The following is a 27,301-nucleotide window of genomic DNA, read 5'->3' as shown; positions in this document are numbered from 1 at the left end:
GGCGCGGGCCCGCCCCCAGCGGAACTACAAGTCCCAGGGCGCGGCGGGAGGGAGCGGGCCGGGCGCTGCCGCAGGGCGGGGGGTACGAACGGGAACCTGCCGCTCGGCGCGGCCGGGGATCGCGCTTCAGGTGAGGGAGCGGTGGGGGAGCGCGGCCGCGGCCCCGCGGGCGGCGGAGGAGGGCTGCGAGGCGGCGGTGGGAGGGAAGGGAGAAGAAAGCCCCGCGGAGGGCGGCGAGCCCCCGGGCGTTGCCCCATTGTTCGGGGCTGCGGGAGCCGCCGCCGGGCAGGTGAGGAGAGGGCAAGGAGCCGCTACCGCTTTCGGCGCGGCTGCGGGGGCCTTGCCAGCAGCGCTGGCCGCGGAGCGGTTCTGCCAGCCGCGGCCCAGGGCTCCCCTGACCGCTGTCCTGCCGCCGGTGGAGGCGGTGAGGTGCGCAGGGAGGCTGCTGGGGCCGGCTCCAGCCCCGCGTCCCGGGCTGCGCCCAGCGCTGCAGCCGGCGGAGCGCAGAGCAGGCCCCCGAGCCCCGACCCGGCCTTGAGGTGGGGTGTGAGGGAGCAGCAGCAGTGCTCTGCCCGGGTAGGGCGAAGCTGGGGCAGCGTCTCCCCTCGTTCCTCCTCCTCGCCCAGCTCCTCGGAGGCTGCTCGGCTCCCGCGGCGTTCGCTGCTGAAGGGCGGGAGTCAGGAGCTGCGTTGGGAAGCGAATCGTCTCTTCCTCCTGCTCCTACAAAACTTTGGATGCTTTTATCTTGGTTTGTTTGGTTTGTTTGTTTTTTTTTCCCCCTCCTCTCTTTAATAAAATCGACTCAAATTAGTTCGGGGCAATCTGAGGCTTCTTAGGGTCGTGGGGGTTAGGGTTAGGTTCATAGAATGAAGCAGGTTGGAAGGGACCTCCAAACTCACCCGGTCCAACCTATCCCCCCCAGCCCTATCCCATCAACCAGACCGTGGCACTAAGTGCTTGTCCTCAGCAGCCCCTTCCAGTGGCAGATGTTGTTTGACTGTTGTTTTGTTTCTTTCTGGCTAAATCAGAAGCAGATTTATACCTCTCCGAACACAGATCCTTTCATTGCACCGTTTAGGAGGTGAGGGGGTTAAAAACCCCAATCCCTAACCCATGCGTTTGGGCCATGCATGTGTCCAGCTTCAACCATCAGCAACCAGATCTCGGGAGGGTTCCTTTTCTGCTCTGATTTTTGCAGGCTGCGAGGACAGCAAAATGTGTCTCTGCCGGAGATGTGTTGTTGATGGCAACAGTTAAGTGTTGGCGTTAATGAGCCTTTGCTCCAGGCACCTTCTAGGTAGCCAAGTGCTTCTTGAAGCCGGGTTGGTATCTTGATTGTCTCTGGTGCAAGGTGTGTGCTTTAAATTGCTACTTGCTGGCCTGTTACATAATCGTCTTGATGCGAGGGGTAGTGATAACAGTGCTTCTCCTGGGTGCTTGTGAAGGGAGCTGGAAGAACGAGTCCTCTTTCAGCTCGGGTTGAAGATTGTTCTCTGTGCTCTTCTGCCCTGCAGGTTTGTTGTGAAACAGTTGCAGTGTCAATGAGAAATTAGCAGCAAACCGCATCCCACACGGGCTGGGTGGTGAGCTGGGGAGGATGCAGTGCTCTGCTGCCTGCTTCTGAAGGTGCTGGTAAGTCACAGTGGAGGTTTTTAAAGGTTTGTGAAAGGGCATTTTGGCTTTTCTGCTACCACCTTGCAAGGTCATAGCAGAATTAAGAAGCTTTTGGCAGCAGGGTGAGTCTTGGGATCGTCTTAGAATCCCAGAATGGGGGTTTGGCATCGCCTTAGGGCCCTGGAATGAGTCTTGGCATCACCTTAGGGCCCTGGAATGAGTCTTGGGATCGCCTTAGGACCCCAGAGTGAGTCTTGGGATCGTCTTAGAATCCCAGAATGGGGTTTGGAACTGCCTTAGGGCCCAGAACTGAGTCTTGGGATCACCTTAGGACCCCAGAGTGAGTCTTGGGATTGTCTTAGAATCCCTGAATGGGGTTTGGGATTGTGTTAGGACCCTGGAATGAGTCTTGGGTTCACCTTAGAACCCCAGAGTGAGTCTTGGCATCACCTTAGGACCCCAGAGTGCGTCATGGAATTGTCTTAGAATCCCAGAACAGGGTTTGGAATCACCTTAGGGCCCATAAATGAGTCTTGGGATCACCTTAGGGACCCAGAATTAAGCAGCTTTTGGCAGCAGGATGAGTTGTGATGGCTCAGACAGGTCTGCTGAGTGAATTCTACCCCTCCCCTTGAAATTTGAGCAAAGATTCTTCTGTTTGCTTGAAACAGACTTGCAAATGAAAATTGCTTTGCTCAAACAATGCTCCAGCAATGCTTTAAGCAGGAAAGCTCTTGCTCAGGCAGCAGGAACAACAGCTGCACAGCTCTGTGTGTGGAAATGGTAGCATCCAAATGAATTAAAGAACACTTGGAAGGAAAGAAAAAGCCTTCCAGTGCTTAGAGTTCATGAACTGTTTGTGTTCAGTTTTAAAAGCAAGAAGTGAGCTTTAGCTTCTGTGTGTTGTGGTGCTCTGGATCCAAGCTGTCACTGAATTGAGGCTTCTTTGTTTCCTGTGTGGAACTCTGGTGTGAAATACTTTGTTTTAATTACAATGTCTGTGTTCTCAACACTCTGTTGGCATCTCAAGTGCAAAGACTTGCTAATTTGGGCACCAGTTTGTGTGTGACATTGTCAGGTTTTCCCTCCTTAATCCAAAGAGGAAACCCTGCCAAATGTGAAACCTACTCTGTGGGGTTGTAAGTTGGTTGGCTGTGGATTTCTGATCCTGATCAAATGGAATCATAGAATGGTTTAGGTTGGAAGGGTCCTCAAAGCTCAGTCAGTTCCAACCTCCCTGCCACAGGCAGTGACACCTCCCACTAGAACAGGTCACTCAAGGCCTCATCCAATCTGGTCCTGAACAACTCCAGGGAGGTTGTGGAGCACAGAAGCACCCAATGTGATCTTTGATCACATTGGGTGCTTCTGTGCTCCACAACCTCCCTGGGCAACCTGTGCCAGTGTCTCACCACCCTCACTGCACAGAACTCTTCCCTAACATCCACTTTCACTCTCCCCTCTGCCACTTCAAACCCATTCCTCCTCTTCCTGCCATTCCCAGACCTTCTCAATAGTCCCTCCCCAGCCTTCCTGTAGCCCCCTTCAGATCCTGCAAGGCCACTCCAAGGTCTCCTGGAAGCCTTCTCCTCTCCAGCCTGCACAGCCCCAACTCTCTCAGCCTGTGCTCAGAGCAGAGCTGCTGCAGCCCTCTCAGCATCTTGGTGACCTCCTCTGGACTGGTTCACATACTTGATTTGCAAACTAAACCTTCAGCTACCTCATTCAGAGGCATGGTTACCCTTCAGGTGTGCTGAGTGTTTTGGAGGCTCTGGGGCTTTATTTTCCTTTCTAAAGTTACAAGTTATGGTGTGGAATTACACCTCACATGGAATCCTGAGTTCAGCCCTGGAGCCCTTAGCACAGGAAGAACATGGACCTGATGGAGCAGAGCCAGAGCAGAGCCATGAGAATGATCAAGAGGCTGCAGCACCTCTGCTATGAGGATGGGTTGAGGGAGCTGAAGTTGTTCAGCCTGGAGAAGAGAAGGCTCCAGCGGGACCTTAGAGAGCTGCCTCCCAGTACCTGAAGTGGGCTACAAGCAGGCTACAGAGGGACTATTTGCAGAGGCCTGCAGGGACAGGACATGGGGCAATGGTTTGAGATTAGAGCAGAGTAGATTTAGGTTGGATGTGAGGAACAAGTTCTGCACCATGAGGGTGTTGGAACACTGCAGCAGGTTGCCCAGGGAGGTGGTTGAAACTGTGTCCCTAGAGATACTCAAGGTCAGTCTGGACAAGACTCTGAGCAACCTGCTCTAGTGGAGGATGTCCCTGCTGAGTGCAGGGGGCTTGGACTGGATGAGCTTTAGAGGTCTCTTCCACCCTAAACCCTTCTATGACAGGCTTGGAAGCTTTTAAAGCAGTTTAGTTCACCTCTGCCTTCCTTTTCCATCCCTTAAAACCGGTCCAGACTAAACCAGAGCCCACTGTATCAACAACCAATCTACACATTTAGCTTAGATATTGTCTCTGTCCCACAGAAATAAATAATATTGGCTGATGATTTGAGGGCAGATAGATCTGGTGGCCTACTTCTGCTGGAACAGCTGCAGGGCAGAGTTTGTTGGAGTCACGAGTGGCTGTGCAGAGAGATCTGCCCAGCAGTGCTGTTGATGAGTGTCTTGATTTATTTCAGGGCTGGGAATGCTGGCATCATTGAGCTCATGCTGGGTAGATGTTCACAGTCACAAAGAGGAGGATTGGGCAGTTAGGAGGGGATTGGCTTCAGCAGTGATTTTGTGGTTTGTTCCTCAAAAGTGTTTTTCCAGGTAACAAGAATAGAGACTTAGAATCAAGCAGGTTGGAAGAGAGCTCCAAGCTCAGCCAGCCCAACCTAGCACCCAGCCCTGCCCAACCAACCAGACCATGGCACTAAGTGCCCCAGCCAGGCTTGGCTTCAACACCTCCAGCCACAGCCACTCCACCACCTCCCTGGGCAGCCCATTCCAATGCCAATCAGAACTTCCTCTCCTGATGTCCATCTCCCCTGCTCCTGTTTCAAACCACTGCCCCTAGGTCCTATCACTACAGTCCCTCCCCAGCATTCCTGTAGGTCCCCTTCAGAAATTGAAATGCAACTCTAAGCTCTCCCTGGAGCCTTCTCTCCAGGCTGAGCAGCCCAAATTCTTTTAGCCTGTCTCCCCAGCAGAGGTGCTCCAGTTCTGATCATCTTTGTGACCTCCTCTGGATCTGCTCCATCAGGCACTGCACTGGTTAGACCACACCTTGAGTACTGTGTTCAGTTCTGGGCCCCCCAGTTTAGGAGGGACATTGAGATGCTTGAGTGTGTCCAGAGAAGGGCGATGAGGCTGGGGAGAGGCCTTGAGCACAGCCCTACGAGGAGAGGCTGAGGGAGCTGGGATTGGTTAGCCTGGAGAAGAGGAGGCTCAGGGCAGACCTTATTGCTGTCTACAACTACCTGAGGGGAGGTTGTGGCCAGGAGGAGGTTGCTCTCTTCTCTCAGGTGGCCAGCACCAGAACAAGAGGACACAGCCTCAGGCTGTGCCAGGGGAGATTTAGGCTGGAGGTGAGGAGAAAGTTCTTCCCTGAGAGAGTCATTGGACACTGGAATGGGCTGCCCGGGGAGGTGGTGGAGTCGCCGTCCCTGGAGCTGTTCAAGGCAGGACTGGACGTGGCACTTGGTGCCATGGTCTAGCCTTGAGCTCTGTGGTAAAGGGTTGGACTTGATGATCTGTGAGGTCTCTTCCAACCTTGGTGATACTGTGACACTGTGACATCTGGACACAGTGCTGCAGGTGAGATCTCACCAGAGCAAAGCAGAATGGCTGTGCCCCATGGTGCCAGCCTCAATCCAGCTGTAGAAATCAGTTGGAGCACTAAGCCCAGAGTTTTGCTTTGCAGTCTTTGATCCTGGAGCCTTCAAGCTGATAGCAGAGGATCATCTTCAGTTGGTGGTTTTTTTTTTCCCCCCACCAAGCTGAACTAATCTCATTTTGAAGTGGAGGCAACCAGGCTGTGTGTTAAGTGCTTTGAAAACCTGAACAGAAATCCAGCAGAGGAACTGCTCAGTGCTTTTGCTCTTCAGCAAAACAACAACTCACAAAGGGTCATGGCACAGATTTTGCAGTCATTTCAAAGTCAGCCACTGGAATTCTTTGTTTTGTTGGTTTGGGGTTTTTTTTTAGTGTACAAAAATAGTACCAAATATCAGTTTGTGAGATGAGTCACTAAAGGAGTTTTCCCTCTAGGGCTGAAAGCTTTCCTTTTTGGGGCTTCCCTCTCATGAATCTTTGCTTGGAGGGTTTTGGCTGACCCTCAGGTAATGGATTGGGTTGGAAAAGGGCCTTAAAGGTCATTCAGTTCCAAACCCTCCCCTGCCATGGAAAGGAACACCTCCCACTAGCTCAGGTTGCTCAGTGCCTTATCCAGCCTGGTCTTGAACACCTCCAGGGAGGGAACATCCACAGCCTCCCTGGGCAACATGTGCCAGTGTCTTCCTGTCCTCACTGCAAAGAATTTCTTCCTCATCTCCAGGCTCAATCTGCCCTCCTCAAGCTTGTATCATATCATAGAATCAAGCAGGTTGGAAGAGATCTCCAAGCTAATTCCAGCTCACAGATCAGAGAATCAGGCAGGTTGGAAGAGAACTCCAAGCTAATTCCAGATCAGAGATCATGGAATCAAGCAGGGCTGGAAGAGAGCTCCAAGCTCAGCCAGTCCAACCTAGCACCCAGCCCTGCCCAACCAACCAGACCATGGCAATAAGTGCCCCAGCCAGGCTTGGCTTCAACACCTCCAGACACAGCCACTCCACCACCTCCCTGGGCAGCCCATTCCAATGCCAATCACTCTCTCTGACAACAGCTTCCTCCTGACATCCAGCCTGAGCCTGCCCTGGCACAGCTTGAGGCTGTGTCCCCTTCTTCTGTTGCTGGGTGCCTGGCAGCAGAGCCCAGCTGTCCCTGCAGACAGCAATCCATTCCCTCTCATCCTATCACTTCCAAGCCCTTGTCAAAAGTCCTTTCTCAGACTCTATCCACAGATTTTCTGATAGCTTTAGGAAAGGCTTCTCTATACCACCAGGCTGCAGGTTCTCTGGCAGAGAAGAGGAGGCTGAGAGGTGACCTCACTGCTCTCTACACCTCCCTGAAAGGAAGCTGCAGTGAGGTTGGGGGTTGGGCTCTTCTCCCTAGTATCAGGTGATAGAAGAAGGGGAAGTGGCCTGAAATTGTGCCAGGGGAGGCTTAGGTGGATATGAGAAACAATTTCTTTGCTGCAAGAGTGGTCAGGCATTGGCACAGGCTGCCCAGGAAGGTGGTGGAGTTCACATCCCTGGAGGTGTGACCTGTGGACGTGGCACTTGGGGCTGTGATGATGTTGGTTGGATTTGATGTTCTTGGAGGTCTTTTCCAACCCAAATAATTCTCAGCTTCTGAGGACTGGATGTAAGTCCCCTCATGATATTGTCCAGGGAAGAGGCAGATGGTAGAATATTGACACAGGGAGTGTCTGAGCAATGCAGGTCAACCTGGAGCCAGCTCCTTTAGCTCCCCACATAGTTCAGTGTGAGAGAGGTGACCTTTCCTAGAGCTGAGCAGGTTGGAAGAGCCCTCCAAGCTCATCCAGTCCAACCTAGCACCCAGCCCTGTCCAATCAACCAGACCATGGCACTAAGTGCCTCATCCAGGCTTCAATTTCTGTGTGGGCTTAGGTGGCAAAAGCAAAGGCAGGGGAAAGAAAAACAAACCCTAACCCAGCTCAGCTTGTAGCAGACTGAAATATTCTGTTCCACACGGGGAAGGTCTGTTCTGAGGCAATTGAGAAATGCTCCCTATTAAGAGCCAGACTTCATTAATGCTTCATGGCTGGGCTGTCATGGGAGAAATGAATGCCAGCCTTGCTTTTGTCACAGCAGTGCTCCTGCCACAGATCCATCCCAGCTCAGTGCTGCAAGCCAGAGGAGCCTGGAGCTGTGGGGAGGCTTATCAGTGGTGGTGCCAGGCAGTAACCCTTCTGTTGCAGCCACATTGATTTTTTTTTTAGATCCTGGGTGTGGAATAGTCTCTGCCTGGCCCAGTTTGGAGCAAGGCTGATAAGGTTCCCTGTTTCTTAGCAACCACAGTCAGCCAGAGGCAGAAACCTGCCCCTCTGCAGCTGGAGGGAAACCTCTGAGTGTCTCAAATTTGTGTCTTGAACCAAGGTAAGTCATTCCTCCCCCCTCCCCAACCCAGTGTATTTCATGTAGAGGGGTCTGTGGTCAAATAAAAGCAGTGTGATGTCAAAAGTTCTTGAACAAAAGGGAAGGATGAACTTCTCTGGCATGAAGAGGGGGTACAAGAAAGCTGAGGAGGGGCTTTTGGAATGGACAGGGGGAGAGAGGGAGCTGGGCTTGTTCAGCATGGAGAAGGGAAGGCTCTAGGGAGATCTTAGAGCTGCCCTTCAGCTCTAGGGAGATCTTAGAGCTGCCCTTCAGCTCTAGGGAGATCTTAGAGCTGCCCTTCAGCTCTAGGGAGATCTTAGAGCTGCCCTTCAGCTCTAGGGAGATCTTAGAGCTGCCCTTCAGCTCTAGGGAGATCTTAGAGCTGCCCTTCAGCTCTAGGGAGATCTTAGAGCTGCCCTTCAGCTCTAGGGAGATCTTAGAGCTGCCCTTCAGCTCTAGGGAGATCTTAGAGCTGCCCTTCAGCCTTCCAATAGCTGAAGTGGGCTACAGGAGAGCTGGAGGGGGACTTTTCCTGAGGGTGAGGCAAGACAAGGGAGAATGGTTTGAAGCTGAGGCAGAGCAGGGTGAGACTGGAGAAGTGAAGACTCCAGGGAGCTCTTAGAGCTGCCTTCCAATAGCTCAAGTGGGCTACAGGAGAGCTGGAGGGGGACTTTTGGCAGGGGCTGGGAGCGATAGGATGAGCAGGAATGGATTGAAGCTTGAGGAGTGCAGATTGAGACTGGAGAGGAGGAAGGAATTCTTTGCAGTGAGGATGGGGAGACACTGGCACAGGTTGCCCAGGGAGGTGTTCAAGACCAGGCTGGCTGAGACCTCGAGCAACCTGGGCTGGTGGGAGGTGTCTCTGTTTATGGCAGGGGGCTTGGAACTGAATGATCCTTAGGACCCCTTCCACTTGAAGCCATTCTTTGTATCTTTACCTTCTAACTTCTTTCCCTGTTCTTCCTTAGAGCTGTGAGTGCCCTGGGCATGGAGGTGCCATATGTGCTGCTCTTAACTCGACTGGTGGCAGAAGTTGCCAGCAAATCTGCTGAGAGCTCGGTGGGTACTTCATGGCTTTGGCTTGGGGCTCTTTTTATGTCATGTCAGGTACCAGCAAAGACCAAACCAGGTTGTTTCTTCTGCCATTGAGCAGAAATGACCTAGGCTGAGCAGCAGTCAGTAAGTGGAGCTTGTGCAGGAGGTCAGTTTGCTGCGGTGGCTGATGGCCTGTTAAAGCATTGCCCTGGGACAAGAGGGCTATGGATGGGTTGGAAGGTGTCCAGAGAAGGGCCATGAGGGTGAGCAGAGGGCTGGAGATGCTCTGCTGTGAGGGGAGGCTGAGGCAGTTGGGGCTGTGCAGTCTGGAGAGAAGGCTCCCAGGTGACCTTATTGTGGTCTTGCAGTATCTGAAGGGGGCTACAAGAAAGCTGGGGAGGGACTTTTGACGCTGTGAGGGAGTGAAAGGACTTGGGGGGGGATGGAACAAAGCTGGAAATGGGGAGAGTCAGACTGGATTTTAGGAAGTTGTTCAGCATGAGGGTGGTGAGAGCCAGGGAGGTGGAAGCCTCATCCCCGGAGGTGTTTCAGGCCAGGCTGGCTGAGGCTGTGGGCAGCCTGATCTAGTGTGAGGTGTCCCTGGGCATGGCAGGGGGGTTGGAACTGGCTGCTCCTTGTGGTCCCTTCCAGCCCTGAGTGGGTCTATGATTCTAGTCAAGTGCTTGGAGAAGAGCAGGGATGTAACTGATAACAGCAGCCCCCTGATGATCAACAAACTCACCTTTTGGGGTCACTGGGCACTTTGAACTGCAAACCATCCAAAACAGGGACACCAAAAACTTCATCTTTTTGGATGGCTGAGAAGCTCTAAAGCAAAAGACTGCTTCAGAAAAGAGCAAGAAGTTCTGCTTGCAGGAGAATCTGACCAACAGCAGTGATCCTAAGCCAGTTATCCATCTGTCTGCTGGTTCTTTGCTGCAGTTTAGCTCCCCATGATGTGCTCACAGCGTGAAGTCAGGCTGCTAATTTCACTTGTGACAGTCCCAACCGTTTCTCTTGATAGCTTTGATTTTTGTCTCCCCTGGATGTGAAGGGGTTTGTGTATCAGCAGAACAATACTGGCTGGGAGGTGCATTTCAGTTGCTTCTGTGCCTGAATACAGCTCAGCTCTTGTTGTTGTTGTGAACAAGAATGCTCCATCCCTTTCTAAGACTGATTCCACTCCAGGTGATCCTGCTCTGGCAAAGGGGTTGGACTAAATGATCTCTGGGGGTCACTTGTAACCCCTAACTGTGATGCTGTGATGATCTTGAAGGTCCTTTCAAACCCACAGCACTCCATGCAAACAAAGAGACACTAAGCTGTCTGCCATCAGCATCTTCTGTTACATAGTGAAGGAAGAAGCTCTTCTGGTTCTGCTGGGATGCCTCTGCAGAGTGTATCAGAGAGTCAAGTAGGTTGGCAGAGAGCTCCAAGCTCAGCCAGCCCAACCTAGCACCCAGCCCTGCCCAACCAACCAGACCATGGCACTAAGTGCCCCAGCCAGGCTTGGCTTCAACACCTCCAGGCACAGCCACTCCACCACCTCCCTGGGCAGCCCATTCCAGTGCCAATCACTCTCTCTGCCAACAACTTCCTAACAACATCCAGCCTCAACCTGCCCTGGCACAGCTTGAGGCTGTGTCCCCTTGTTCTGTTGCTGGCTGCCTGGCAGCAGAGCCCAACCCCACCTGGCTACAGCCTCCCTGCAGGCAGCTGCAGACAGCAATGAGCTCTGCCCTGAGCCTCCTCTGCTGCAGGCTGCACACCCCCAGCTCCCTCAGCCTCTCCTCACAGGGCTGTGCTCCAGGCCCCTCCCCAGCCTTGCTGCCCTTCTCCAAATACCTTCCAGCACCTCAGCATCTCTCTGCAATGGAGTGGTGCAGAACTGGACACAGCACCCCAGGGGTGGCCTGAGCAGTGCTGAGCACAGGGGCACAAGAACCTCCCTTGTCCTGCTGCCCACACTGCTCCTGAGCCAGCCCAGGATGCCATTGGTTCTGCTGCCCACCTGGGCACTGCTGCCTCCTCTGCAGCTCCTCTCTGCCAGCACCCCCAGCTCCCTCTCTGCCTGGCTGCTCTCAGCCACTCTGGCCCCAGCCTGTAGTGCTGCTTGGGGTTGTGGTGGCCTCAGTGCAGAACCCTGCCCTTGGCCTTGTTCAATCTCCTCCCATTGGCCTCTGCCCACCCATCCAGCCTGGCCAGGTCCCTCTGCAGCTCCACACCTGCTCCTAGCTTGGTGTCATCTGCAAACCTACTGATGCTGGACTCAATCCCCTGCTCCAGATCATCAGTAAAGATGGAGGTCCCTTCCAACCCCTAACTGTGATTCTCTGATGATCTTTAGGGGCCTTCCCAACCCACAGCACTCCATGCAAACAGAAACTAAGCTGTGTGCCATCAGCATCTGTGAAGCTCTTTTCTGTTACACAATGAAGAAGCAGCTCTCCTGGTTCTGTTGGGATGCCTCTGCTGAGTGCAGACCTCCTCTCCTGCAAGAGGAGCAAAAATAAAGGAGAGAAGTAGTTTTCAGCACTCATTTTTACCTCTATCTTTTCTCTGAGCCCATCTGTTAAGAGCATTTCTCTGGTGCTGTGGGCAAGAGAAGTCCCTCTCTGACCTGTGCTGCACTGAAGAATTTAGCAAGTACATTTCTGCAGCAGGTTTCTCTTTTTTTTTGGAGCCATTGTGTGCATTTGTTCTCAAAAGTGTGAGTGTGGGGAGCAGCTGCCAGGTCAAAATCAGCTTGGTGATGCATCAAGCTTCATCTGGCCTTGTCAGGTTGCCTAATGGAGAGGGGGAAAAAGAAAGACAAAGCCACAGCAAATTTAAGCTGCAGCTGCTGCTTAGTCCTCTGTTCTCTGTGGGTTTTCTCTTTTCTTCTTGTGGTTGAAGCATTTAATGAAGTTAAAAAGGCCTGAAGGGCCTGGATGTGATGGAGAGAGGCACAGAAATGATCTTTCCTTTCCCTTTTTGAAGTCAGGGATCTAATATTCAGTGCCAAGCACCATCAAGGGTTGTGGTGAGTCTTGGGAGAGGTTTTGGCTCTGTCCTCTGCTCAGATCTCACCTGGAGTAGTGCATCCAGCTCTGGAGCTCTCAGCACAGGAAGGACATGGACCTGATGGAGCAGGGCCAGAGCAGAGCCATGAGAATGATCAAGAGGCTGCAGCACCTCTGCTAGCAGGACAGGCTGAGGGAGCTGGGGGTGTTCAGCCTGGAGAAGAGAAGGCTCCAGGGGGACCTTAGAGCTGCCTTTTGGTACCTGAAGGGGGTTACAAGCAGGCTGCAGAGAGCTGTTGGCAGAGGCCTGCAGGGACAGGACCAGGGACAATGATGTGGAATTGTAGCAGAGCAGATTTAGATTGGATGTGAGGAACAAGTTCTGCACCATGAGGGTGCTGGAACACTGCAGCAGGTTGCCCAGAGGGGTGGTTGAGACTTCATCCTTGGAGATATTGAAGGTCAGTCTGGACAAGGCTCTGGGCAACCTGCTCCAGGTTGAGGATGTCCCTGCTGAGTGCAGAGGGAGTTTCAGTTCATCAGAAGGGTTAGGTGATGGGTTGGACTCAATGACCTCAGAGATCTTTTCCACCCTGGCTAATTCAGTGACTTTTGAGGGCTCCCTTCCAAGCCAAACCATTTCTGCAGTGTCTAATCTTGGTTTATTTAGGTTTCAGAACCAGAATGCTGTGTGGATATGTTGGATTCAAACAGTTCCTGTCCAGTAAGCAACCAGTGCAGTCCAGGTAAAGTTTAATCACTCTTCAATAACATTCCAGTTTGAACAGTTAAGAAGGAAATCAAAGCTCCTGATTTAACTAGAGAGGTGAACCCAATCAGCAGCACAGGTACACAGTGAAGTTTTTCTACCTCTGTACACCCAAGGTTATGCTTCTCATGACTCACAGGTGGTGTTCCTGCATGGGAAGGAGAGCAGACAGCTGTTAACCAGGTTGTTCTTCTCTCTGTAGCATGCAGCTGGGTTATGTAAGAGCTGCTGCAACTGCTTTGAAGCCCTAAACAGCTCAAACAATGAGCATTGAGAGAGCAGAGCTGCTGTGATGTGTATTGAAGGGAGCATTAAGAACCATGTCAGTGTTTTCTTGTTAGCACAGAATGCCTCATTCTGCCTCATGCCACACATGTGCACTTGTTTGCATTTAAGGGGACTGCAAAACTTGTGTGGTTGTTTTCCAGCAGTAGTGAAGAGGGGAGGAAAAAAAGGAGGCTTTTTTTTTTTTAATGATATTTTTGTGTACAATCAGAGAAGTGGCAGCAGGAAAATTGCCTCAGAGCCCACAGCAACGAGAAAATTAGGCATTTAAAACCTGGAGTCTGCTTCTGGGTTCAGTCATTTCTTTTGTGGTGGTTGTTAAGGCATTTGGAGGCTATTTGCACTGTTTTGGTAGCTCCTCTAACTGTTGTTTTCAGTTAATAGTGCATCCAGCTCTGCTGTCCCCCAGCGTCAGAAGGGCACAGAGGTGTTGGAGTGAGGCCAGAGGGGGCCACAAAGGTGATCCAAGGGCTGGAGCAGCTCTGTTGTGAGGACAGGCTGAGGGAGCTGGGAGTGTTCACAGTGGAGAAGGGAAGGCTCCAGGGGAACCTCAGAGCTGCCTGCCAGTACCTGAAGGGATCCTGCAGGAAGGCTGCAGAGAAACTTTCCCTGAGGGTGTCTGGAGACAGGACAAAGGAGAATGGTTTGAAGCTGAGGCAGAGCAAGGTGAGACTGGAGAAGGGAAGACTTCAGGGAGATCTTAGAGCTGCCCTTCAGCTTTGCAATAGCTGAAGTGGGCTACAGGAGAGCTGGAGGGGGACTTTTCCTGAGGGTGAGGCAAGACAAGGGAGAATGGTTTGAAGCTGAGGCAGAGCAGGGTGAGACTGGAGAAGTGAAGACTCCAGGGAGATCTTAGAGCTGCCTTCCAATAGCTCAAGTGGGCTACAGGAGAGCTGGAGAGGGACTTTTGGCAGGGGCTGGGAGCGATAGGATGAGCAGGAATGGATTGAAGCTTGAGGAGGGCAGATTGAGACTGGAGAGGAGGAAGAAATTCTTTGCAGTGAGAGTGAGGAGACACAGGAACAGGAGACACAGGAACAGGAGACACAGGAACAGGCTGCCCTGGAGAGTCTGTGGCTGCCTCCTCCCTGGGGGTGTTCAAGGCCAGGCTGGCTGAGGCCAAGTCTAATTGAGAGATGACCCTGCCCATGGCAGGGTGTTGGAGGAGCTGCTCTCTGAGGTCCCTCCCACACTAAGCCATTCCATGAATAGATTAATTTGTGCTTCTAAATGATCTTAGCTGTGGCACAAACAATTGCCTGCAAGCCACGGGGTTGTGTTCCCTTCAATCTTCTGCTCAGCTGCTAATCTCTCCAATATCTTTGGTGTCAGATAAGTGCTTTGATGCTTCCCTTCCTCTTCCTGTAGCAAGTCTTTGCCCTTCCATTGGATGTGTTTGTGTTTAGATTAAATGTCAGATGGGATTTATTGCTGTGGCCATCAAAAGTGCTGCTTCTCTCCAAGGGAAAACCCTTGCAGCAGAGCTGTTTTCAAATCAGCACCTTACTAAGAGTTTACTTTATGGGATAATTGATACCAGTGTGGCTCCAGGCTCTCCAGAGCTGGATTTTAGCCAGCACACTAAAGGCTTTCCCCCCACCTCCAACTCCCCTCTCTTTAAATGTAGACTGTAATATGATCTAGTAGGAATAACCTTCTAATCTTCATCTCTCAAGTCAAAGCCTGAAGTGAAACCAGCACAGCTTTATTGTAGTAAATGAAGTTGTTCTTGAAAGATGTGCCCTAAATGTGGTGGTTTTCTTCTTTGCCTTAACACAGATGTGCCACTGTGTGCATTGCAGCTGAAATGGAGAGCTCTCAACAGCCAAGACATAGGCCAAGAGGAAAGTTTAATCAGTTTCCAGCCTGAATGGGAGGGTGGCTTGATAGAAACCACTTGCCATCTGTCACAGAACAGCTTAAACAGGCTGGGCTTCTCCAAGTGACACCAAGCATGCAGCACTTGAGAGGGCTGAGACATGGCAGTGCCAGCTCTGGAGCCCCTCGACACAGGAAGGACATGGACCTGGTGGAGATGATCCAGAGGAGGTCATGAAAATGGTCAGGGGTTGGAGCACTTCTGCTGCCAGGACAGGCTGAGGGAGCTGGGGGTGTTCAGCATGGAGAAGAGAAGGCTCCAGAGAGACCTGCCAGTGTCTGAAAGTGGGCTACAAAAAAGCTGGGAAGGCTCTTTTGCCAACAGCTTGGAGTGATAGGTGGAGAGAGAATGGATTGAAGCTTGAGGAGAGCAAGGTTGAGGCTGGAAATGAGGAAGAAATTCTTACCAGCATTTAATAAACTTACAGAGGCCTGAGAATTGTCTGGGCAGGATGGAGAAGGGGCCAGAGCAGGGCCACAAAAATGATCAGGAGCCTGCAGCACCTCTGCCACCAGGTCAGGCTGAAGGAGCTGAGGTCATTCAGCCTGGAGAAGAGAAGGCTTCAGGGAGACCTTAGAGCTGCCTTCCAGTGCCTGAAGTAGGCTACAAGAAGGCTGCAGAGGGACTGCTTGCTGAGGCCTGCAGGGATAGGACCAGGGGCAATGGTTTGGGATTAGAGCAAAGCAGATTTAGATTGGATGTGAGGAACAAGTTCTGCACCATGAGCATGCTGGAACACTGCAACAGGTTACCCAGGGAGTTTGTGGAGCACAGAGAGAGAGGGTGGTGAGACACTGGCACAGGTTGCCCAGGGAGGTTGTGGAGCACAGAATCACCCAATGTGATCAAAGATCACATTGGGTGATTCTGTGCTCCACAACCTCCCTGGAGGTGTTCAAGGCCAGGTTGGATAAGGCTCCACAACCTCCTCTGTGCTCCACAACCTCCCTGGAGGTGTTCAAAGCCAGGTTGGATGAGACCTTGAACAACCTGGGACTAGTGGGAGGTGTCCCTGCCTATGGCAGGGAGTTGGAACTGGTTGATCTTTAAGGTCCCTTCCAACCCAACCCGTTCTTATAAATTCATGAACCCTCTTAACTTGTGTTATTGCAAGCAGGAGATGTTTGCAAGCAGCAGAGCAAACAGAGGAAGTTTCTGTTGCCTTTGCCTGTGTCTGAAGACCAGGAAGGATTTGCAGTGTTGCTTTTGTTGCTGTTTCAGACCTTTGGCCATCTCATTCCTCTGCAGGTTGTTACAGGAGGTGGAACGAGGATGGTAGCAGCAGCTGCATTAAGTGCAGGAATGAATCCCTCCCTGTCTCTTCTGGTCCCAACCTGACTGAGTGCAGAAGTTGTGAGTCATTTACCAGCCCTTTCTTTCATGGTTGTGGTTTGGTGCTCAGATCTCCTCTGATGTGTGTGGTCCAGCAGAGGCTCATGGAGAAACCTGTGGCCAGCAGGGCAAGAAAGGGAGTTCTGTCTCTTTGCTCTGCTCTGCTGAGACCTCACCTCCAATCCTGCCTTCAGCTCTGCTGTCCCCCAGCGTCAGAAGGGCACAGAGGTGTTGGAGTGAGGCCAGAGGGGACCACAAAGATGATCCAAGGGCTGGAGCAGCTCTGCTGTGAGGACAGACTGAAGGAGCTGGAATTGTTCACAGTGGAGAAGGGGAGGCTCCAGGGGAACCTCAGAGCTGCCTGCCAGTACCTGAAGGGATCCCACAAGAAGGCTGCAGAGAGACTTTTCCTAAGGGGCCAAGGGGGAATAGTTTGGAGCTGAGGGAGAGCATTTAGGATGTTCTGCTCAGGCCACAGCTTGAGTGATGTGTCCAGTTCTGGGCTCCTCCATTCCAGAGAGATGCTGAGGTGCTGGAAGGTGTTTGGAGAAGGGCAGCAAGGCTGGGGAGGGGCCTGGAGCACAGCCCTGTGAGGAGAGGCTGGGGGAGCTGGGGGTGTGCAGCCTGCAGCAGAGGAGGCTCAGGGCAGAGCTCATTGCTGCCTGCAGCTGCCTGCAGGGAGGCTGTAGCCAGGTGGGGTTGGGCTCTGCTGCCAGGCAGCCAGCAGCAGAAGAAGGGGACACAGCCTCAAGCTGTGCCAGGGGAAGTATAGGCTGGATGTTGTCAGGAAGCTGTTGTCAGAGAGAGTGATTGGCATCGGAATGGGCTGCCCAGGGAGGTGGTGGAGTGGCTGTGGCTGGAGGTGTTGCAGCCAAGCCTGGCTGGGGCACTTAGTGCCATGGTCTGGTTGGTTGGGCAGGGCTGGGTGCTAGGTTGGGCTGGCTGAGCTTGGAGCTCTCTTCCAGCCTGCTTGGTTCTCTGATACTTCAGGACACCTCGAACTAAAGTTGGTTTCTCAGGGCCTCATCCAGCCTGGCCTTGAACACCTCCAAAACAAAGACATCCACAACCACTCTGGGCAGCCTATTCCATACTCTCACCACCCTCCTACCGAAGAACTTCTTCCTCAGCTCCACTCTAACCTTGCTCTGCCTCAGCTTCAAACCATTCCCCCTTGTCCTGTCTCCCACACCTTCAGGCTAAGTCTCTCTGCAGCCTTCCTCTAGGCTGCTTTCAGCTGGTGAAAGATAACTCTAAGGTCCCCCTGGAGCCATCTGTTTCAGTTCTTAGGGGAGAAACAGCCTCTTATTATGAGTGCTGGCTGAATTTTGTGCCTGTGCTGTCTTTGAGAGCTGAGAATCAATTCCTTGTCAATGTTTTTAATCAAAGAGGTAAGAAACTTGATCTGATTGTCTGAGACATGCCCTGGGGAGTCCTTCACCTTTATTTTTGGGGGGGTGGGGGGGGAGAAGGGGGCAGGTTATGATCATGCTTGATTGATTCTTTCTCCTCTTTTAATGCTCCAAAGGATTGAATCTCTTCATGAGATGAATCAAAATTCTTCCTCACCTTTCAAATACTTTTGGGGAAGTCAAATAACATTTTAGTGAGGTTTTCAAGATGGGGAATTTTAGTCAGATTTGACTTTTTTTTTTCCCCTCTAAGTCTTTTTCTGTTGTTGTTGTTGTTTCTTTTCCAGCTGGTAGCAGAGGAATGAGTTTCCAAATGAATATAAGCACTGTAACTCCTTTCCTCCAGAACATAGGTGAGTAGATGGCAATAGCTGTGTGATGATTCACTGCCTGCCTGCTCCTTCAGGACCTGGCCATGGTAAACAGGTTGTGGAATCTGGAGTTGTCTAGCAGGGATTTGATTCCACATCTAAGAGGCAGCTTTGGTTCTTCTCTCCTGTTCTCACCAAGGATCCTTTCTTAAGGCTTACAGATGAATTTTGAGGTAAATGGGTTTTACTGAGTTCAGCTTGAGTGGAGAGCAGCCAGGAAGAAAGGGACCTGGAGGTGCTGGGAGAGAGGAGCTGCAGAGGAGGCAGCAGTGCCCAGGTGGGCAGCAGAGCCAATGGCATCCTGGGCTGGCTCAGGAGCAGTGTGGGCAGCAGGACAAGGGAGGTTCTTGTGCCCATGTGCTCAGCACTGCTCAGGCCACCCCTTGAGTGCTGTGTCCAGTTCTGGGCTCCTCCATTGCAGAGAGATGTTGAGGTGCTGGAAGGTGTTTGGAGCAGGGCAGCAGGGCTGGGGAGGGGCCTGGAGCAGAGCCCTGTGAGGAGAGGCTGAGGGAGCTGGGGAGGTGCAGCCTGCAGCAGAGGAGGCTCAGGGCAGAGCTCATTGCTGTCTGCAGATGCCTGCAGGGAGGCTGTAGCCAGGTGGGGTTGGGCTCTGCTGCCAGGCAGCCAGGGACAGAAGAAGAGGACACAGCCTCAAGCTGTGCCAGGGCAGGTCTAGGCTGGCTGTGAGGAGGAAGTTGTTGTCAGAGAGAGTGATTGGCATTGGAATGGGCTGCCCAGGGAGGTGGTGGAGTGGCTGTGGCTGGAGGTGTTGCAGCCAAGCCTGGCTGGGGCACTTAGTGCCATGGTCTGGTTGGTTGGGCAGGGCTGAGTGCTAGGTTGGGCTGGCTGAGCTTGGAGCTCTCTGCCAACCTGCCTGATTCTGTGGTTCTATGTCTGCCTCCTTGGGCAAGTTCCTCATGGAGAGCACAGCAGTGGGAGTGCTGCAGCAGTGGTTTATTGTCTGTTGCCAAAGTCTGTCCTTGGGAGGCTTCATTTTAGGACAAGAAGAACAGTATGGATGTTGAGTGCCTCCCAGCACTGGGTTTGAAAGTTTTCTATATATAAAAGGAACAACAATAGATTAAAAAGCTGTGTCTGTCTTCAGGGAAAGCAGAGGCTGAGGCTTCCCAACCTCACTTGCCAGGGGTCAGGAGAAGTTGTTCAGGCAACAGAATGAATATGGAGAGAGATCTGTCAATGTTTCAGTGAGGTCTGTTTGTGTTTCAAAGAGAACAAAAGGCAACAGCACTGAATTCTTGGTTTGCTCCTGGGAATATCAAGGAGCCTGGTCTTGATCCTTCATCTTCCAGGAGATTCCTGGCCATTAACAGACTTTTCTCTCTCCTTTTGTCTGTGCAGGGGGCCCAGAAGTGGCAGTGTCCCTCATCCTGGGGACATTTTTCATCAGTTTGTTCCTGATACTCTCTGTTGCTTCTTTCTTCTACCTCAAACGTGCCAATAAACTTCCTGATGTTTTCTACAGGAGGAACAAAGGTAAAATGCCTCTCACTGTCTTCTTTCAGCTCTGCTTTGGCTTTTTGCTCACTTTCTTCATGGAAAGCCTTTGAAATTTCATGTCACTGCTCTGAGCTCCTTGGATCATCTAAAGCAGTGCAGGCCAAGGGGAAAAAAAATTGTCTCCTGCTGTGTGGTTTTTGAGTCATCTTTTCGTGGTGTCTCTCTGACTCTGCTGAGGTGCAGATCACACAGGGTCTCTCCCTAACCCACCTGTTGGTTTTGGGGTGGAATCACTGAATGGTTTGGGGTGGAAGGGATCTCCAGAGCTCATCCAGTCCAACTCCCCTGCACTCAGCAGGGTCATCCTCCACTAGAGCAGGTTGCTCAGAGCCTTGTCCAGACTGACCTTGAATATCTCCAAGGATGAGGTCTCAACCACCTCCCTGGGCTCCCTGTTGCCCCTCATGGTGCAGAACTCACATCCAATCTAAATCTGCTCTGCTCTGATCTCAAACCATTGCTCTTCTTCCTGCCCCTGCAGGCCTCTGCAAACAGTCCCTATGCAGCCTGCTTGTAACCCCCTTCAGGTACCAAAAGGCAGCTCTAAGGTCCCTCTGGAGCCTTCTCTTCTCCAGGCTGAACACCCCCAGCTCCCTCAGCCTGTCCTGCTAGCAGAGGTGCTGCAGCCTCTTGATCATTCTCATGGCTCTGCTCTGGCCCTGCTCCATCAGGTCCATGTCCTTCCTGTGCTGAGAGCTCCAGAGCTGGATGCACTACTCCAGGTGAGATCTGAGCAGAGGACAGAGCCAAAACCTCTCCCAAGACTCACCACAACCCTTGATGGTGCTTGGCACTGAATATTAGATCCCTGACTTCAAAAAGGGAAAGGAAAAGAGGGCATTTTGACACAAACTGAGAACCCTGCTGCATTTCTGTACCCTAAGTGGCAGCCATTTGTAAAGCCTTACCAAAAGCAGTTGTTGTTTGGAGAGAAGGGAAGTGGAACAATAAAGAGCACTGTGCTCACCATGGATGTGTCAGCAGCAGGAGAAGAGGATTGGAATTGGAGGTTCCTCTTCATTGCACCACTCCTTTGCCCTCTAAATGCAGGAGGGCTTGGAAGTGGCAGCTGCCAGGTTAGCTTTTGAAGTAGCTAAAATACAAAAGCAGCTAAAAAGAGCTGCTCTTAGCTTGTCTTTCCTATTGGATTTCTTCTTTGTGTCTACCATTCCTCTTCCTGAGAAACAAAATGTGTCCAGAGAAGGGCAGCAAGGCTGAGGAGGGGCCTGGAGCACAGCCCTGTGAGGAGAGGCTGAGGGAGCTGGGGGTGTGCAGCCTGCAACAGAGGAGGCTCAGGGCAGAGCTCATTGCTGCCTGCAGCTGCCTGCAGGGAGGCTGTAGCCAGGTGGGGTTGGGCTCTGCTGCCAGGCAGCCAGGGACAGAAGAAGAGGACACAGCCTCAAGCTGTGCCAGGACAGGTCTAGGCTGGATGTGAGGAGGAAGTTGCTGGCAGAGAGAGTGATTGGCATTGGAATGGGCTGCCCAGGGAGGTGGTGGAGTGGCTGTGCCTGGAGGTGTTGATGCCAAGCCTGGCTGGGGCACTTAGTGCCATGGTCTGGTTGGTTGGGCAGGGCTGGGTGCTAGGTTGGGCTGGCTGAGCTTGGAGCTCTCTTCCAGCCTGCTTGATTCTATGAAATGCAGAGTCCTGACTTCATGCCAAAGTGATTCCAGAAAGCCTAGGGAAAGAACACCTGGCACCAGGACTTGATGTAGACACCAGGTTCTGGCAGATGCTGCCCTTTGAAGTTCTTCTCTTTGTCCACACTTTTCCTGCTCTTCAGTTTCTGGGAGGTGCTGAACAAAATAAGTGGAAGGTGATGTCTGCTTTTTTGCCCAGTCTGGCAGAAGACAGAGCCTCAGCTTTGGCTCTTTCTTGTCCCTTCTCTGCTGCCACTTTGAGTGATTCCCATGCCAAGCCCTAGCAGAGCATTTGCTGTGTTAGAGCTCCTTCTGTTGAAAGCAAGCAGTTTGCTGGCTGGCTCTGCTCAACAAATAGACCTCCTCTTGTTTGCATAGCTTCAGAGAATGGTTTAGGTTGGAAAGGACCTTAAAGATCATCCAGTTCCAACTCCCCTGCCGTGGGTCCCTGTGCACATCCTGGCTGAGGAGTCTTAGTGCTCTCCATGCTAATATGGAGAAGAGGAAACCTTCCCAGCTGCAGACTAGGAGTCACCATTGAGCTGCTCAGAGCTTCCAGAGTGGTTTGGGTTGGAAGGGACCTCAAAGATCATCCAGTTCTAACCCCTCTGCAGGGACACCTCCCACACCTGGAGCACAGTGTGGGCACAGTGCTCCAGGTGTGATCTCACCAGCGCAGAGCAGAGGGGCAGAATCCCCTCCCTTACCCTGCTGCCCACACTGCTGCTGCTGCAGCCCAGGCTCTGGTTGCTCTCTGGGCTGCAAGTGCACACTGCTGGCTCCTGCTGAGCTTCTCCTCCAGCAGCACCCCCAAGTCCCTCTCCCCAGGGCTGCTCTCCAGCCTGGCACTGCCCAGCCTCTATCAGTGCTTGGCATTGCCCTGACCCTGTAGTCAGTCCAAGATCCTCCTTCAGTTTGCAGGTGGGTCAAGAGCTGTTGCTCTTTGACATTTCCAAGCTGGCAGACCAAGACACCTCTGAGGCTTCAGTGATACTGCTCTGACTTCCACGTGTCCTGGTAGTTGACTCTGGCCCAGCAGGTGAAAGCACTGATCCCCACCTTTGAAGGAGAAGCATCAGGAACATCTCTGTGGCTCATTATCCTGTCTGGATGATGATTATCCTGTGGCCAACAAAGGCAGCAACCTCCTGTGTGAAAGGCCTGCACCTTCACTGCTCACTTCTTTCCTTTCTGCCCTGTCTTTTGCTGACAGCTACCTCCAAGTGCCCTTTCTTTGCTTGCTTTTTTCCTGTTGAATCCTCTTCATGTGCACAAGAGCTGCTGCTGTGGCTCCTTCCTTTGAACACCAAACAAGTCATTCTTGGAAAGGCAGAGACCTTTGCAACCTTTTATCTCTTCCCTCTAAGAGAGCCCTGCAGACAATGTGTTCTACTAATGGGATTTCAGAGTGCTCTGAGCTCTCCTCCTAAGCTTGGTGACAAAAGTGAGAGGGTTGGGGGTTTTGTTACCTGATTTATTGTCATCTTTGTGACAAAACTCATTTGTTTTTTGCACAATAGAAGCCTTCTGTTGCATGCCAGAAGGTTAGAACAGCTCAGAGTGTGTGTGGGGGGGGGTGGGCAAGGGTTAAATTAATGATGGTTTGATCTCTTTCTCTTCTCCCTTCTCTCTCTCTCTCTCTCTTTTAGCATCTGTTCTCCAGCCCAGTGAAACAGTTAAGTGAACTCTGTCCTTCCAGGAGGAACAGCCTGCTGCAAAACCACGTCTTGCAGGCTTGCAAGGGCTCTCAGGGAAGAAAACAAAGCTAAAAGATGGGGTTTTTTGGGAGGGGAGGGTGTCTTTGTCCAGGGAAAGAAAAATCAGGTGAAAAATGGGTGGGGAATGAGGTGGAAAGGTGAAGGGAAAGGTAGAAGGATGAGGGGGGGAAGAGGTGGATGGGAGGGGGTGGGAAAGGTGGAGAGGAAAAAGGGAAAGGGAAGGGGGGAAAAGGTGGAGAGGAAAAAGAGGGAGGGGAGGGGGCTAAAGGTGGAGAGGAAAAAGGTGGAGGGGAGGAGGGAGAAAAGGTGGAGAGGGAAAAGGTGGAGGGGAGGGGGGGAAAGGTGGATAGGGAAAAGGGAGAGGGGAAGGGGGAAAGGTAGGGGGGAGGGAAAAGGTGGAAGGGAAGGGAGGGGGAAGGTGAATGGAGCCCCTGTTGAGTTCCTCCCTCTGAAGAAAGCCTGAGGGAATTCTCTGGGAGCTGGGAAGTTGCTGCACGCTTTAATGCGAGCCTGAGGACAAAAGGTGCTTGAGTCTGACCCCATCCTTCTTCTCTCCTGCAGGCATCCATGATCCCTCCCCCAGCTTCCTCAGGTGAGGAACTCTTCTCCGGGACGTGCTGCTACAAATCGTTCAGCTGCTGGCTGCCCTTTCCTGCCTCTTTGCTGGTGCAAAGCAGGCAGAGAGCTGCAAGCAGATCTGCTAACAGCACAGAGCCAAAGCAATGCCCTGTGAAGCCTGGCACAGAGCTGTGCCATCTGAGGGGACACAAATCCAATGGAATCTGGCTGGCAGGGCCTTTTTTGGATAGGATTTATTGCTTTAATTAACTTAGGCATGCAGTATTGATGGAGCACTTGCTGTTAAAATAGGTCTTTGGCAGTTCCTGAAATAGATCTTGGACTTCTCTGGCCTAATAGCCAAGTCTGCTGAAAAAAACCCCAACCCCACAGCCTTGCAAGTGCTCAGAAGGAAATGGTTCAGTCTGGGATCTGTTTTCAGGACTGGAATCTCTGTGACAGTAGCAGAGAGGCTGAGGGAGCTGGAGGTGTGCAGCCTGCAGCAGAGGAGGCTCAGGGCAGAGCTCATTGCTGTCTGCAGATGCCTGCAGGGAGGCTGTAGCCAGGTGGGGTTGGGCTCTGCTGCCAGGCAGCCAGGGACAGAAGAAGAGGACACAGCCTCAAGCTGTGCCAGGGCAGGTTCAGGCTGGATGTTAGGAGGAAGTTGTTGTCAGAGAGAGTGATTGGCATTGGAATGGGCTGCCCAGGGAGGTGGTGGAGTGGCTGTGGCTGGAGGTGTTGCAGCCAAGCCTGGCTGGGGCACTTAGTGCCATGGTCTGGTTGGTTGGGCAGGGCTGGGTGCTAGGTTGGGCTGGCTGAGCTTGGAACTCTCTTCCAACCTGCCTGATTCTATGGTTGACTCCTTTTGAGGCTTGCTGATTTGAAGCTTTATCAGCTTCTTGAAGCAAAGCAGAGCCTGTTTGGAATGCAGCACTTTGGGGGGTGTGGTGGTGCTGGGGAGGTGTCTGTAAGTTGGCTTTTTGTGGCAAGGTGAGACTTGCAAGGCCATGAGAGAACTGGTGGTGGCTTCAAACTCATAGAATGGGTTGGGTTGGAAGGGGAAGTTAAAGATCATCCAGTTCTGACCTCCCTGCCATGAGCAGGGACACCTCCTGCTCGAGGTTCCTCAAGGCCTCACCCGCTTCCAGCTTGGAGCCTCCAGGGATGTGCTTGAGGCCCCATCCCTGAAGACATTCAAGATCAGACTGCTCTGGATAGCTTTGGTCTAGTTGGAGGTGTCCCTGCTGAGTGCAGGGAGGGCTGGGGTTGGACAAGGTGACCTTGGAGGGTCCCCTCCAGCCTGTGCAGCTGTGAGCTAACATCTGTGTGCCCCCCGTTGCAGTTCGGAAGCCGCGGTACGTCAGGCGGGAGCGGTCGCTGGTGACATCTACATCTGCTGCCATCATCTCTTCTTCTGAAACCAGGGTCAGCAATGTTTAACCTCCAGTCTTGACTCAAGACTCTGTACATGTACCCAGTGTCCAAGAGACCTTTTGGTGAAGCCACTGAAGTGCCAGGAAAAGCCCTCCAGGAGCTGAGCTGCGTGGAAGCCAAACTGCCGTGTCCGAGCGGTCGTGCCAAACCCTCACAGAGAAATGAACCCAGTGCAGAGATGCTGGTGGCAGGTGACAGCCAGGCTACATCTGGGCATCTTTGCAGTTCTCTGTGGTCTCATTTTCTCCTTCAGTTCAAAGCAGCAAAACCTTGCCAGAACCTGCCTTGCTTTGGTCCACTCTTGGAGCTTCGGCAAGTTCTCCTTCCTGTCTTGTGCTGTCTCCTGTGTCCCCGGACCTGAAGGGTCTGAGTGCTGCAAGGCAGCACCAAATGCTGGGATTCCTCGAGGGTGTGGACTTGCTGAGGGAGCCCTTTGGCAATGCTAACACTAAGTGCCACTGCTTGAACCTCCCAGGACAGTACCACGAATCATGCAGTAACCTGAAGCAAAAAATGATGCCTCCTGGAGCATCCTCTTCGGCCTGTGCCAGGTTTTTAACTGTGACTAGAGAGCCACTATCCAGACACTCTTCTTGGTGCTTTCAAAGGCTGTGCTCACTATGGGTCCAATCCCAAAGGTGGGAATCTTTCCTTTCTCCAGCTGGCTTTAGCTCAGTGCTTTGATCAAGAGCCATTTGCTGTGGCTTTGTTCGCTCTCTGTCCCACGAAGATCCTCTCTGTAGCTTCCTGCCCTGAAAGGGAACCCAAAATTCCACCAGGGTGGCTGTGTGAGCCCAGCACTGAGTACTGGGTGGGGGAACTGGAGAGGTCAGGGGATTCCTGCCAATGCAATAAAGGGTTTCCTTTGCTCAAGCCCTCTATTAACAGGCCTGACACCTGCAGGCCAGCACCTTATGGCAGAGTCTTTCCTCGTTGAAAGTGCCCCCCTCCATCTCTTGCCCATCCTCTGCCAGCTGTGTGGCCCAGGAATCACTTGATCAGGAAATTCAAGGAGCTGGGAAGTCCTATTTTTGGCTAGGTTGTCACCAGCTGGGCTTTCACCCATTCCTGTTGCTGGCAGGAGTTGACTGTTGCCATGTGAACCCCTCCATCAGCACGATGGACAGAGTGGGATGGGCAGAAAGAGTGGGGAAGAGCTGAAAAAAAACCTCAGCTTGCTAAAATTGGGTGGAAGTGTCACTGTCACCATGTGTGGAATGCTAAACTATGCAGCTTGCCTCTTCCCACCTACCTGTGTTGCTGTTGCCTCTTTTGGTGTAGCTGGCACTCCAGGATGGGTCCCTGCTCCTGAAATAAATCCCTTGGAAGCTCTTCATCAGTCTCCACTGGCATGAACAGAACCTGGGAACAGCCTGTTCTCTTTTTTAGGAACATGGGAACAGAGCTGTCTTGAGCTGACATGACACCCATATGGAGAGTCCAAACCTCCTGAGGAGTCCAAACCTCCTCCTAAGATTCCCTTTCCTTCCTGGTTCAAAGCTAAAAGAGGACAACTGGAGTGGGAGGAGGTAAATATAGTGACTAGACCTGGCTATAGGGAAGCTTCCTCCCACTCTGCTCTGCCCTGCCCTGCTGAGGCTGCATCTGGCAAATTGTGTCCAGTTTTGGGGCCCTCAGTTCAAGAAGGACCTCAGGGAGCTGCTTGGAAGTGTCCAGAGCAGAGCCACAAAGATGCTGCAGGCAGTGGAACATCTCCTGTGGGGCCAGGCTGAGGGAGCTGGGGCTGGGAGCAGAGGAGCCTGAGGGCTGCCCTCAGGGCTGCTGATCAAGATGTGCAGGGCAGTGTCAGGAGGACAGGGCCAGGCTCTGCTCAGGGGTGGCCAAGGGCAGGACAAGGGGCACTGGGTGCAAGCTGGAGCAGAGGAGCTGCCAGGGCAACATAAGGAGAAACTTTGTCACTGTGAGGGTGGCAGAGCCCTGGAGCAGGCTGCCCAGAGACGTTGTGGAGTCTTCTTCTCTGGAGACATTCAAACCCCACCTGCATGTGTCCCTGGGTGACTTTGCCTGGGTGCCCCTGCTCTGGCAGGGGGTTTGAACTCGGGTGCTCTTTGGAGGTCCTTTCCACCCCCTACCATTCTGTGCATCTCCTTTTACCCCCTCAAACCCCACCTGGATGTGTCCCTGGGTGCCCCTGCTCTAGCAGGGGGAGTTTGACTTGGATGCTCTTTGCAGGTCCCTTCCACCCTCTACCATTCAGTGACTCTGTGCATTTCCTTTTACCCCTCAAACCTCACCTGGATGTGTTTCTGGGTGCCCTTCCTTGGGTGCCCCTGCTCTGGCAGGGGAGTTGAATTTGGATGTTCTTTGAAGGTCTCTTCCACCCTCTACCATTCTGTGACTGTGCATTTCCTTTTACCCCTCAAACCTCACTTGGATGTGTCCCTGTGTGCCCTTCTTTGGGTGCCCCTGCTCTGGCAGGGAGGTTGAATTTGGATGTTCTTTGAAGGTCTCTTTCACCTCCTACCATTCAGTGACTCTGCATTTCCTTTTACCCCTCAAACCCCACCTGGATGTGTCCCTGGGTGCCCCTGCTCTGGCAGAGAGGTTGAATTT

General features: G+C 52.5%; 1 protein-coding gene across 4 annotated transcripts; it reads left to right on the top strand.

The window, feature by feature from the left end:
• Positions 1–56: 56 nt before the first annotated feature.
• C36H1orf159 (chromosome 36 C1orf159 homolog) lies at positions 57–26,063 on the top strand. Of its 4 annotated transcripts, none has more exons than XM_064171947.1 (10): positions 57–130; positions 1,515–1,632; positions 8,745–8,835; positions 12,484–12,559; positions 15,995–16,099; positions 17,778–17,843; positions 19,221–19,355; positions 22,667–22,692; positions 23,297–23,327; positions 24,636–26,063. In XM_064171947.1, the coding sequence occupies exons 3-10, from the start codon at positions 8,764–8,766 to the stop codon at positions 24,731–24,733; spliced, it is 609 nt and encodes a 202-aa protein (XP_064028017.1). In that variant the 5' UTR covers positions 57–130; positions 1,515–1,632; positions 8,745–8,763; the 3' UTR covers positions 24,734–26,063. The 4 variants fall into 4 exon arrangements, with proteins under 4 accessions (XP_064028017.1, XP_064028018.1, XP_064028019.1 ...); XM_064171948.1 differs by lacking the exon at positions 57–130 and adding an exon at positions 212–289; XM_064171949.1 differs by lacking the exon at positions 57–130 and adding an exon at positions 726–748.
• Positions 26,064–27,301: the final 1,238 nt, after the last annotated feature.

This window comes from Pogoniulus pusillus, chromosome 36 (genome assembly GCF_015220805.1).
Source record: "Pogoniulus pusillus isolate bPogPus1 chromosome 36, bPogPus1.pri, whole genome shotgun sequence".
NCBI lineage: Eukaryota > Metazoa > Chordata > Aves > Piciformes > Lybiidae > Pogoniulus > Pogoniulus pusillus.
This window is presented reverse-complemented; position numbering and strand designations above follow the sequence as displayed.